At 41.9% G+C, this 13,904-nt stretch overlaps 1 protein-coding gene across 8 annotated transcripts in view; it reads left to right on the forward strand.

The window, feature by feature from the left end:
* The window catches only part of SPECC1 (sperm antigen with calponin homology and coiled-coil domains 1), a 102,940-nt gene that overhangs the window by 53,940 nt on the left and 35,096 nt on the right, over positions 1-13,904 (forward strand). For 7 of the 8 annotated variants that reach the window (XM_087751654.1, XM_087751653.1, XM_087751651.1 and 4 more), the window contains 4 exons: positions 3,871-5,438; positions 7,310-7,517; positions 8,196-8,269; positions 8,817-8,995. In XM_087751654.1, coding sequence (XP_087607780.1) covers positions 3,871-5,438; positions 7,310-7,517; positions 8,196-8,269; positions 8,817-8,995 — 2,029 coding nt within the window. The remainder of the gene's footprint in view (positions 1-3,870; positions 5,439-7,309; positions 7,518-8,195; positions 8,270-8,816; positions 8,996-13,904) is intronic. The other variant, XM_087751659.1, reaches the window with a different exon arrangement.

Genomic DNA, 13,904 nt, shown 5'->3' on the forward strand with positions numbered 1-13,904 from the left:
TCCCTGTCCTGTAACCTAGAGTTAACGATTATCTGTTTCAGAGGATTTGAGTCAAATAGCTGTTAATTTTAAAGCACTTTGAAAATTATAAGCTCTGTATACATGTTAAAATTTAATCCCTCACACCTCAATAGTATGGCTGATACTGAAAATGGAGGAGTTCTTACTGGGCTCCAAGGCAAGGAACGTGGTGATGAGGTGACCTCAGTCTGAGCAAAACAGGTTTTCAGGCAATAACTCTCAGTGGAGTAGGTCAGGAGTAATTCCCAGTTCCCCTGCAGGGGGGAACACAAGCTGAGCTCATTAGCAGAGTGGGTGTGGGACTGGGAGGTTAGGTATGGTGCAAAGGGAATGAGAAATATACTGTTGGTCAGAGGTAGCCTGGGCTTGGATACAGGGGACACTGGGAAAGAGGTTGTGCTCAAACTTGGCAAAGGCTAATTAAGCTAACAGGTTGAGCAGGGTGGATGAACAGTGAAAGCAGGAGTGAGGTGCCATAGCACCATTTTGACCAAACAGAAAGGCATTTAATGGTTTGGTTTCTTTTTTTTCCAATGTCTGCTTTGAGATGCAGGGCTGATTGTGTTTTCTCTTCCCTGCTCAAAACAAGCAGCACTTTCTAGGAAGTGAAGTTGTGTGTGATTCCAGCCACTTTAAGCAGCAGCATAAATCAACCCTAGATGGGGTTCTGCAGCTTGGCAAGCAAGCGTCTGTCTGGGGTCTCCCATAGCCCATGACCGGTGTGGGGTGCCGAGCTAATCAGGTCACCAGGGTGACTGTACAGCCCTAAGTGCAGTTACTGCATTGTGGGCGCCTCGGGCTGTGGGGCTGGCGGTTCCATTTGTAACTGCTGCACTGCTCAGTTTCAAGGTCATTCGGGGGGGAGTCACCCATAAACTAGACTTTATAGTAGTACTTATACTTGCTTTGGTGCTTTGTAGTCAACATACATATGCATTGAGAACGGTTTCTTTTCTGGGCTCTCTGTGGCTTTTTAGTATTGCATGGCACTGTTTTGGAGAGCAGAGAGAGGAAAATCCATAAACACTTCTATGTTATGAAAAAAACAGATAGGTTAATGGTTATTGATGGATAGCAAATGCTTTGTGATTTATGACAGAACAAGTCAGCAGAGCATGGAGTCTTACAAAACATGTGGGACAGGTTGAGTAAGCTCAGAGCCTGCACTGGTTGGCAAGCTGGTGAAGTACAGATAATCCCAGTTAAATATGCTTAATTGTTATCTTTATGTATACATCTTCCATTGCTCAGGATCATGTTGCAATTGTCGTCTGGTGGCAATTAGAAGCACACTGGCATTGCTACCAGAAGTGCTACATTTCTCTTAGGAAAAGGTGGTTTTCTCAGTGCCGTGCAATTTTTGCCAGTGTGTAGCAGCATCATTATTTCTTGTGATGTATGTAATGCTGCCCAGTCAGCACTGCCCACTACTTACATAAGACTACCCAGTCATGTGCTGACCAGATGACAGGCATGTCGTTGCACTAGTTTAGGCATTGCAAGAAAAAGATGAGTTATTTGGGGCACTTTGTCATAAAATTTTGTTGTAACAGTAGAAAACCCCTTCAGATTGAATAAAAATCCAGGAAATAACAGAAGGCTTTAAATCCATCCCTCGGGCTCCATCGCAGAAAATCTGTGGCCATTTGTAATGCGTATTTTGCATCTTAAATCCGTAGTACGATTATAGCTTGCGTGAGTACTGCTTCTCTACTCTGGGCACTTGTCCTACCGTATATTCAAGAGACAGCCAAACAAGGCCTTGTTCTCCTTCACCTGGACACTTGGGAATCCCCATGTAAACCTCTGCCTCTGAGCAAGAAGGAGCTGTGCTGAGCTCGTATTTCTCCGCTGGAAGCAATGCATCACATCACAGTCCATTCAATTTCCCTGTTGTCTTTCATCTCATGGTGCTAGGTGCATTGACACTAAAAGCTTTTCCTGTCTGCTAAGCTTGGTGTGAATGCGGTTTACAGGTGCCCGACCTTGGCAGTTGGGAGCCCTCAGGTTTAAGAAACGGGCTGAGCAGTGAGCTGGGGGCCTTCGGCTCTGACAGCTCAAATGAGTTCTCGGGTCTGGAGTTGCACCAGCAGCCATTTGAGTTGCAGTGGAAAATCTTCCCCCTCCGCTTGCGTTGCACTTTTCACTGGGCAGCCTGGAGCTGCCTTGATCTGTTGATGCCTCCAGCTGTAGATGACTAAATGAAGCTGTGTGGGCTGCTCGCTGTCCGGCCAGACTGTCCCGGCTATCTCGTCCCATGAACACTGGAGCCTTTGTCTCTGGCCTTATCGTGGCCCTGCCATCACAGAGCCTTTTCTGTGCTCTCCTCCCAGCACAGGCCTCTGTGTTCAGGGGTCTTTTCTTCAGCTGCTCTTTGTCTTTGGGTGTTTATTGTGCCTGCTGCAGAGTGTGTTTGTTTGGGAGAGCGGAGGAGGGGCTCCTGCTTGTGTGGGGTTTATAAACCTAGTGCATTCTTCAAAAGAGATGCTGAGCAAACTGGGTGTTGTTAATATTAACCCTTCACTGCCCTGCATTACTGAGAGAGATTTCTTCAATGTGTGAAAAATGCTTTGGGAGGGTTCTGAAGTTGTTTGGAGTGTAAGACAGTAGCCACGCAGTTGTGGAGCAGGGAGTCTGCTCCCCCTTTGGTCTTAACTGCCCTTTGATTTTCTGTGAATGCTGCACATGTGTATCAGCAAAGGGAGCCTCCCAGATGTGGGGAGATGTAATTGATTCTAGGATTTTCCCCCCAGAGTGCTTCTGGAACTTGTTTTTATTGCAAACACTGCCTCACTAGCCCTTTCTGTGTGCATAACTGGCCCTTGCATCCTGTTTATGTGGCTACATCAGACAATATCTCTTCATTGTACCATATTGCAAAACTTTATGGCTCTGTACTTTAGGGCTTTTCCTTTTGAGTCAGGTCTGATAACAGGAATGTCTTAAATTCATAGTGTTAAAATAACTCCCCTTTGAACCAGCTTCTTTTCTTTAACCAGCTTGTTAATAGTTTCATGGTTAGGATGGCTCTTATTGTTTGTTCAGTACCCGTGGTCCCATGTTCCGAGAGAGAGCTTTGGAAGGTGAAGATCAGCAGCTCAGAAACTTCATTTCCCTTGTAATCGCATAATGCTTTGCATTAAATTGGTTGGGGGGGGGGGGGGGGGGAAGAAACCAACCACCAAACAGAACAGCATCAACTTTCTAACCTCCTTTTGTTCTTCCTCCGTAAGAGGATGGGAATTTATAACATGAAAAATCTCTTGTCCGTCTCTGCTAGAAGCTGCAGCAACACAATTGTCTTAGTGTTAGAAGTGCCAAGAGTTTTGTATTTCACTGAACCTGCAGTCAGCATAAATGTTTCAGGCCTTTTTTATGGTGATCTGCATAAACTGAGCATAATGCAAATACATTAGTTTACGTGTGATAAAATACTCATGTGTGATAAAAATAAATTTTTTTCAAAGATGGTATCTTTTCTTAAGTTACTGAACTTTTCCCCTGAAATGAATAGGTTTAAATTCAGCATTTCACAAAGTAGCGTAAAGAATTTTTATTTTCAGTTAATTAATATCCTGGTATTGAGGGTTGCAGTTCATGTATTGCGGCATCTACATATTATTACACTGGGAAAAAGTTCAGCAGACTGTGTTCCTTTGCAGGGGGTGGGAGAGGAAGAAATGCAAAATAATACAAGCCTTTGAAACATGAATCCGCACACTCAGTCATGACTGAACCTATTCAAACACTCAGGGTTTTTTTACCAAGACTGCTCTAGGCTCTAGCGTTGTCGTGTGACTTGTTTTCTTTATGAACTAACTCAATTTGCCTCATCTCTTTCTCTTCAAGCAACAGTTTCAGCTGCAAAGCGCACAGGGATTCCAGCACCCCGGGAAATATCATCATCTGTATCCAGAGAGAGAGCTGTATTGCGTGGCCAAGCCAATGCTAGGAAGACACAACCCAGCGCCACCTCCTCTGGTACAGTGACTCCTACCAAACATGTGCGCCCCACTAGCAAGTCCAAGCAAGAGAATGAAACTGGTGACAAGGCTGTTCTGGAATCTCAGGTTAAAGAACTCCTGGCAGAAGCAAAGACAAAAGATTCTGAAATTACCAAACTCCGTTGTGAATTGAAGAAATGCAAAGAGAAAGGGTCACTTAACACTGAAGGAATGGGTGCTTCCAACCAAAATTTAGAAACAGTATCACCTGTTGACATAGATCCATTAATACGGACCCTTCAGGAAAAAAACAGGACTTTTCAAAAAGAGCTTGCTAGCCTGGGAGAAGAAAATCGTGTTTTGAAAGAGAAATTGCTTTATCTAGAGAACTCTCCTCTGTCAGACACAACAACAAGCAGTGGAGGTGACAGCAGCCTCCCAACCCCAACTACCCAAGAATCCAGTTTTGGAAGCCCATCAAAAAATGTCTTGAGAGGTGAAATGGATGAGCACAGGCAGCATGTGAATGGGGGCGCACTGCGCAATTCAGGTTCTTCCAGCAGTGATGTAACTAAAGCTTCCTTGTCACCTGATGCGTCTGATTTTGAACATATAGCAGATGTACCTTCCAGGCCAACGTCCTCCAACAGCAACCATTTCAAAGGTTCCAAATGCTCCACTACAGGAAGTTCTCCGAACAATATTAGTGACCTTTCTGTTGCATCTCTTACAGAGAGAATACAAAAAATGGAGGAGAATCACCATAGCACAGCAGAAGAATTGCAAGCCACTTTGCAGGAGCTGTCGGATCAACAGCAAATGGTGCAGGAGCTGACAGCAGAAAATGAGAAGCTAGTGGAAGAGAAAACTCTCCTGGAGACTTCCTTTCGCCAACACAGAGAGAGAGCAGAACAGCTAAGCCAAGAAAATGAAAAGCTAATGACTCTCCTCCAAGAGCGATCCAAGAATGAAGAAGGCAGAGCTCAGGAGGGGAAGGTCCTTGAACTGGAACAGAAATGTGCAGAAGTTCTTGAAAAAGCACAATTTGAAAGAGAGAAATTGCTCAACATTCAGCAACAGTTAACCAGCAGCCTACGAAGCTTAGAAAGGGAGCATCAAGATGCCCAGCAAGTGATTAAAAGCCTGAGAGAAGAAAATGAGAAGCTGCTTAAACTTCTGGAAGTGGAACAGCAGAGCAACAGCACAGTGACAAAAACTCTGGAGGACTGTAAAATTGCCCTAGAAGGTCTAAAAATTGAGAATGGCTCTCTCAAAACTCAGTTAGAGAGTGAGAAACAAAAGGCCGCAGAAATCAATGCGATGGGATGTACTACTGACAACTCTGAGGTGCAAGAGATGCTGAAAGTAGCCCATGCAGAAAAGGATCAGCTAGAAGCATCTTGCACTGAGCTTAAACAAGAGCTGCTGAAGGCAAACAGTGAACTGAAGCACATTCAGGGTCTGCTGTCGAAGGTAAAATAGTAACAGCTGTAAAATATAATGGTTGTTTATCTGTCCTTCCATAAATAGATAATTGTTGGTCTTTAGATTGTTATTGAGCCATTGAATATAAGTTTCCAAGATTTAAATTGCATTAATTTAGTTTTGAATGGAAGCTGGGGTCATGTGATATTGTGTCTGTTTCTGCTGCTATATACATATTTTCCCATGAATAACTGTTAGCATAGCTGTGTTTATAAATTCAAAACTATTTTCTCCTAATATCTTCTGCAGTATTTACTATTTTGGTAAATAGAATTGTGTTTATCAAAACTGGAGCAAGAGAACAGGTCAATAGAAAATTACTTTGATATTATGTGAACAAGTATTACTGAAAATCACTCGGTAATCCAGATAGAGAAGGGCATGAGTAATTAGCAGCGAATATTATATTTTGAATAATTAATCATGACTAATTAATGGTGAACTATAGGTGTCGTTGGTCATGAGAACACAAGGACATGCGCTAATGCTCAGAGAAGCTGATATTTACAGCAACATGACTAATGACGCATGGTCAAGCTCCAGATGAGATTCCTTTCATAAAACTAAAATATTTTTACAAAACTGAGAAGTAATCTGTTTTGGGATAGGTAAAGTAATGGCAAAAAAATTGATACCTTTTAGAAAAATTTTTCTCTGCCTTGTTTGGTAGTCTCCAAGCAAGCTTAAGTCAATTACTGTTTCTATTTTCTGTGTGATCCTGGATGTTCAGAAGAGAGCTGCAATGTGAGGCATCATAGAACAAGTGTTAATAAAGCACAAGCCAGTGATTATGTCCCACCACTGCAGAAAGAGCGATAGTCAGTGTGTGCAGCCTTTCCTGTATGGGAAGGGATCATGAGAAGAATGGCAAAATTGGCTAGTTGCAGAGGAGGAGAGTGTTGCCAAAAAGCACCTCCATGATTTGAGTGATGTAGAAGATCCAGATGTCCTTTCAGCTTAAATGGGTGACCACAGCAAATGGAGTTAGTAGAGGAAGCTCCCAAGTGCTTGCTAGAGCTGCAGTTTATGAAGAATAAATGAAAAACTGCTGAGTGCTCAGACTCTGTACCAAACTTTTATTGCTTGGTTTTGAAACCACAGATTTCCTCCTTTTTACTCTTCCTTTCCCTCAAATTAAGCTGTTTTGAATCATTGGCTATTTGTGACACCCAAACAAGACCACAGGCTTCTGTAAGGCTGCCCTTCAGTCAGGCTGTGCCAGTGCTACTCACTGAATTGGCAGCCTACACCTTGCTTTTCCATAACTTGTGGATACTCAGAGGTCTCCCCCAAACCTGGAAGCATAGATCTGTGGGCCTGAGCCAACAAACTGAAGTGCAGCAGATTCCCCCTTCAGTGATTCCAGATGTCCTATATCCAGAAAATATACTTATCTGCAGTAGCTAGCTCTACTACGTATGTTTTCACAATACATTGAAAATGCACATGGTAGAAGCAGTAAAATTGTTAATGTGGACAAACTGATCGTCATCTTGGCCCTAAGGCAGCGATATCACTCTCATAACATAATACATGAATAGACGTGGAGCTTTCCAGGAATATCATTCCTCTCTGTTCATTACCTGCAGAGATTGGTTTGGGATTATGGTCATCCTATAGAAAATTTAATTTCCTTTCTAGCATCTTATTTTATGATCTTCATGACTAGGAAAGAAAACTGACATTCATAGCTCATCTGTGTTTCCTGAAACTGTCTCATTAGCGTTGAAACTCAGGTTATACCATGCTTAGAACACAGTTCAATTCTTAGAGTCCATGAGATGCCCAGTAAAATCTCTAATGAGTGGTATCTGTTAAGAAATAAAGACAGACTTGCAGCTTGCTTTCCTCCATTCCAGGCTGAGAATGAATGTGGTCAGCTGAAGGAGGTGTGTGACCGGCAGGCTGAGCAACTGAGCAGAACCAGCCAGAAGCTGCAGGAAAAAACATCAGAGAATGAAGCAGATATAAAAAACCTGAAAGAGACCATTTTCGAGTTGGAGGACCAGGTGGAACAACATCGTGCTATAAAACTTCACAATAACCAGCTCATCAGTGACCTAGAAAGTAGGTGGAGCTGAAAAAAGGATTTAAGGGGACTTATTCTGGAGGCTCAGTTATGGCTGCAACAGGGAGGAGGAGGCATGTCTTGATATGTGTGACAAGAGCCTCACTTCAAAAATATTCCAGTTTTGGCCAGTCCTTTCTGTTCATGCACAAAAGTCACTATTTTAACAGTTAGTGCTATAGAAATAATATTAGAGACAGTCTCCAAGCCTCATTCTTCAGCGAAGGATGTATTGCCCATTCTAGAAACTGGGGTTGTTGGCCTTTTAAAGAGCTTTTAGGGAAAGGCACTAATAAGAGCTGTGCAGTCAAGGTTGCTGTCGCGGTGTGGAAGGGGAGCTGCCACCTGGTGGAATGAGTGGCACATGTCGCTTACCAGTGTTACATCCAGTGCTCCAGGGTGTGTGTACTGAATAAGTGATCCTGCACATGTGATTCTGTAAATTTAAAAGTCTGGTTTAATGCATCAAAATAATGACCTATTTCAGAGATGTTTGAGTAACAAATCTACTGTTGATTCCATTCCTGATCCATTAACAGAGTACCTTAATTTCAGTTTAGTCTGTTTGGTGGCATTACTATAAGGAAAACCAAATAGGCTGCTGTGCCCTCCCATTTTCACCTTTCACCCTTGCCCTTATGTGTTTAATAATCTTTTCCCTTTTTTACTGTTCCTAGGTAAAGCAGTGAAGCTGGAAGAACAAAAACAAGATACAGAGAGGCAGCTGAAGGCTCTGACTAAGCAAATGAAGGTAAGGCTTAGACTCCATGACAAAGCTAAGCTGAGCTTTTACTGGATTTGAGAGAAGCATTGTATTTTTCTAGAACAATTGTAGAAAGTTCTTTCTACATCCTTTCATTCTCTTTACTCATTCCTAGCTGTTTCTTTGCCTGTGAAGGAAAAATATAATACATCCTTTGCAAATTACTTTTGCTTTTTGTATCGATGAACTTCTGCTACTTTGGAACAGCCGTTCCTGCTTTGTGAATCATCAGTAGCAGTGAGCTCTTTTCGCAACAGTGCTTGTAGTAGTATCTGAATGATCTGAATGATCAGTAGCTGTAGGAAGAACTTTGATTGTACTTTTTGTATTGGAGTGGAGAGCTTAGCATCAGTTTCTTTTTTGGCAATCTTGTCGGTACTGTGTAGAGAGGCAAGTATTTAGTTTGACCTCGGCATCATCTTGAAATTGTGGTGAAATCCTGGTTGCTTGTCATCACTGAGAGATCCATAACTAAGTGCTCAGCTCAAGTAGGTTCATTCTTACAGCAGTTTGGGGTTCTAATTGCTCTTTGTAGGAAGATACAGAAGAGTGGAGGCGTTTTCAAGCTGATCTGCAGACTGCAGTGGTTGTAGCCAATGATATTAAGTGTGAAGCCCAGCAGGAGCTCCGTGTGGTAAAGAGGAAGCTTCAGGAGGAGGAGGAGAAGAGTGCCAGACTGCAGAAGGAGCTGGATGAAGTGAAGGGCAGCAACAGGTTGGTTACTTACAAAGGCCAGGATTTGATCTCTGTGACTGCTAACATGCATGCAAACAGTGCTTTGTCAATAACTATTCATTGGCTTGGATGTGCATGTTGTCTGTTTTTAACTCTTCTGACAGATTTTGTTGTCTCTTATTCTAAGATGTTTCTGTTCTCTTTCTTTTTGACAATCTAGTTCTGTCAACTAGGCCATGAAGTTTTAATCAGCAAATATTAGGTAATAACAATTGCCAATATCCTCTTATAGCTTTGTTCTCAATGTGGTATCCCACTGTGTTTTATTGCCTTCATATCTCTCTGTGCAGCTGTATTAAACCATCTGTGAAAAGATTGGTTAACTACATATATTCCATGGGACATCCAGAAGAGAACTACTTAACGTGAGAGGAATCAAGGACTATATATGTTCAAATTAAAATGAGGACTAGCTGGACTTCTTTGTTCTGCAAGTCTCATACGTGTTGACTGAGTGATCAATGCAAGTACTAGGATTCCTCACCTCGAATCTCCTGTCCTTAATTTGAAACCTATTATGTGATTAGCTGTGTTAAATGGTCTGGACTGTGGCCTGGGTTAGCATTTAACCCAGAAGTGACTTTGTCATGCAGTGGACCCACCTGTAAAACAATTGCTGTAGTCTCAGTGGTTGGAGGGGGGACAGTAATTGTGAACCGTTCAGACATATACCCCAGCCTGGGAAGCTGTATATGTGGGGCTTCCCTCTGTGGGAGCATGGTAAGAACAACAGTGACTTTTACAATTGAATCTGGAACCGGTACAGATGCCTTACAATGTGGCTTTTATGCAGTGCATGACCTTTTATGTACCACCTTTCATTCCAAAAAATCATACTACAATTGAAGTACTAAATAAGAAGAGATGGAAAACAAGAGATGTATTAGAAGGAAGAACCAAAATTTCTAGAGGCGACAGTGCTCTGTTCTTTTTTTGCATTGACGCAAGAGAGCCAGCAGAGCTGCAGTGATGAAAAGTTGTACAGGGGAAACAAAGACAAAATAACACAAAGAGTGGTACTGCTTATCAAAAATGTGTGCCAAATTAATTTTGCTCTTCTAGACTTTTCCATTTAATCTCTCTCCTAGTAGATTCATGGCCACTGGTAGAATAGCCACTGGAACACATAGCCACATTGGAACACAATCCTGTCATTTCTTTCAGGTGGAGTAACAGTCCAGCTTTGTTGCACACTCACTGTTTTTCCAGTTTTTGCTCACTGTTTTCCATTCAGGAGTTTCCACAGCAGCTGTACAGTAGATGGGAGTAAAAAGATGGGAGGGCTTTTGTGCGGAGGTGTAGGGATCAGAATTCCTGGATTGAAGGAACAGAAATACTTCCTTGCAGAAAAATAAAGGAATGTGTTTAAGCTCCAGTTTCATTATCAGAGTCCCCAGTGAATGCGAAGAAAAGCTGTTATAGAGTATGTATTCAGACAAAATGATTACCAGACAGCACTTACGTTCTGGGCCCTGTTTCCATTCCTAATTTGTTCTTAATGAAATTTCTCTTGCTTAGAGCGGGTTCCATATATAAGGAAACTACGCTTGTAGTTTCCCCTCTATATTCTTCTGTTTTTTTTAATCTGAAGATGTATTTGATAATACTTAAACTGAATAGAAGATGACCTGCTAATTTGCAAACTGGGATATTTATCTTCCATGTATAAGGAACACGGCTGCATTGTCAGGTCTTTGGCATAAGAAGCCTGAGCTGCAAATACTGCTTTTGAAATTAGATATCCAGAATCCATACATACATTGTTCCAGAAAGAGGTATTCAGATACGTATTTAATTAAGTCAGTTTTGGCATTTGTCTCTCCACCTCTGTCACAGATATATGTCTGTCTTTGCGTCATGTTGACTATCTGTATAGCTCGCTTTGAGTACTGTGTTGGTCATGGAGCCGGATATACTGTCTGCAGTGGGCAATATTTATTTTCTTTCAAAGACAGGTGTTGAGACCAAATTTTGCATCTGTCAATTTAAGCATAACTAATTTGACTCACAGTGTCTATGCAGAGAGTGCAAAATTTCTGTACTGAGTGGTATGGAGAAGATAATGAAGCCTATGTAAGTCATTGTCTAAACAAACCAGTGATCAACAGCTAAGCACTGAATTTTTAAAACTGTACTGACCTATAAAACAAATTCTTGAAGTCTCCAAAGCTCCTGCTCAGAGCCAGTTCTACACTCCCAGTTATTTTTGCATTCCTGAGGTCACTATCTTCCCCAGCACCTCAGCTTCTTTCACCCAGAAAGTTCTGGGGATATTCTCATCGTTGCTTTTAGTCAGCTTTCACAAGTGCTACTGCTCAGAATCAGCAGTAGATTCTGGTACCTGTGATGACTTTTAATGCATGCTCAGCACTTGTGGAAACAGTTTGTAGCATGATACCTTAACACAGCCTATAAAGTATTCCTTGTATTTGCTAATGCTGAGCAGCTGTGCACTCAGCTGAATATCTGACAGTCCCTAGCGGAAGTTTCCTGTCTGATTTTTAAGCTCTGATTGGAAAATGTACCTTCCAAATAGCTTGCTACTCAAAGGTTTTTGGCAAAATCTCAGCCATCTCTTGAGGGTCGTTAGACTCTACTTCATAAATCGATCTTTAAGCCAATTTATCTCCTACGACATCCTGCCATTTTAATGTTTGCCTGTGGCTGCCTGAGTTCCTGCTGCCAAGTTTGATTTCACCGTTACATTCTTCTAATCAGACAAAAAGTCATTTTTGGTTCAAGAACAACCAAAGAACTTGCAGAAAAAATCCTGATGAGGTCATCAGAGTTCATCTGAATGAAGGTAAGAGCCTCCCAAAGGCATCTTTAACACAGATTAAATGTCTAATTCTATGACTAAGAGTGTTGGGGGGAGGTTGGACCAGCACCAAACAAATGGAATAAGGAAGAGAGGAGTTAACTTGCCCCAAGTTAGTACTGGTTGAAACCTACAAATTGATTAACCCTTGTTTCAGACAGTCTTCTATGATACTTTACATCCTAATTAATGTTATTTCTCTGCAGTAAAATGCAAAAGCTTACAATCCACTGTTGTGTAACTGTCTCCTCACAGGTGGTGGAAATGGAAATTATATAGCCTCCATCCTTGGAGGTTTTCAAGACCAGCCAGGATAAGACCTGAGTAACCTGGTCTGACCTCGTAGCTGACCCTGCTTTGAGCAGGAAGTTGGACCAGGTGACTTCCTGAGGTCCCTTCCAACCTGAATTATCCTATGATCCTGTAGCAGGTTTCATCTTTTTGGAACACTCACCTTGGAAATAAATTCATTTTTGTAGTTGTTCTAAGAACAAATACTTAAGTGGCTGGGAAAAAAAATGCTGTATTTTGTTTGTAGGACAAAGGAAGAAAATTATTGCTGAAAGTACCCAAATCATGGCCCTTTTTGGCTTCACTACACACCCATTTCCAGGCCTTTCTGGCAATACACTGTTTAGCAGCAGTGAAAGTTTCAAGGTCTTGGTTTGGCTCTTTCCCTTCAAGTTGTCAAAATGATTTTGGCACTATAACATTATGTGCCTTGAACCAAGAACATGGAGGGAAGACAGCTGGGCTGGGAGTAGTACTCAGAAAACAGAGGAATTATATCTGTAATTAAATGAGCGACTTCTTAGAATAATAAAATAATCTAACCAAATCTTCAAACGGAAGCCTAAAGTGAAGATTGTGATGTATCCCACTAATTTGCTTCTGTTCTTCCTCCTAAAGTCTCAAATGCCACAGCATGGCAGTGTTACATGCTTTTTCTCCTGGAAATAAGCTTGTATTCTATGTGTATTAAACCCTGCTGTCAGTCTGTATGTGCTGATGTGCTGCTCATTTGTGCCTGTGTTTTGCAGCTGTTCTGTCTTACAGAGGTCTGATAGTTCATTCTGCTCTCACTGAAAGTAAGCAAACTAGAATGTCAGAGCAGGGTCCTTGAAGTATTGCTTGTTTGCTCTAGTTAGTGTCTCCTCAGAGTTGTTCTTTCTTGTTTGTTTGGGGTTTGGTTGGGTTTTTTTACACTGCATGGAGATTATTGTATCCCCTTTGGTGTAAAGACCCTGAAACAGAAACTCTGACTGAGGTAGAGCAACTCTAGTTGCCTGGGTGGGTTCATGTACCCGTTTTGAATGAATAGTCCTAAATGATTAGAGGAGAGGAAGGCCAGGAACACTACCATCCCTGTCCTTTGAAATTGGTTCCCAGGCTTTAAATACTTAATTTCTTCCTATCTGAGCAACATAGATGGTTTTTCTCTTTTGTATTTTGTATTGTTGTTTGCTCATCACATCCCAAAGCTGAGTTTGTGGAGTGTTAAGGCACTCCTTTAACTGTCCTAGCAACACCATCAGCATTTTCCCCTCTCCCCTTTATTTAGTGATGATGGGATGATTAACTGTAAAATAGAGAGCTGTACCTCAGGGTGGGTATTGTATTGCTTCTCATAACTTCCCGAATTGTTGTCTGTATCTCCATAGGTGCCTGATCTCTACCAGCTAACACGGCCCTGAATGGATGCATAGCCAGGCCTGTGAGACACTTCAGGATGTACTTCAACTTGCAGCTGAAAAAGGGAAGTCTCAATTCGAGAAAGCACCTCCAGTTTTTTATTGCCCTGCAAAAGTCAAGTGTATCGCAAAGTGTGAATGCTGCTCAGGTCCACCTCCTCCCCATGGGCAAGAGCCTATTTCTTTGTTTCAGAAGGCTTCTCTCTTCAGAAGACTCCATGAAGTGCAAAAAGTTCTAAAACCAACTAGGCCATAAGAAGTAATCACAGAGATCTGGGGGACTGAAATAACTGAGGGATGGGGTATAAAGAGAATTTCTGTGTAAACAGAAATTTGAACATGCCATTTTAAGCGTAAGCAAAAAATAAAACTGAGTGTG

Source organism: Nipponia nippon, unplaced genomic scaffold, assembly GCF_047370975.1.
Source record: "Nipponia nippon isolate SJK-2023a ecotype South Korea unplaced genomic scaffold, ASM4737097v1 scaffold_15, whole genome shotgun sequence".
Lineage (NCBI taxonomy): Eukaryota > Metazoa > Chordata > Aves > Pelecaniformes > Threskiornithidae > Nipponia > Nipponia nippon.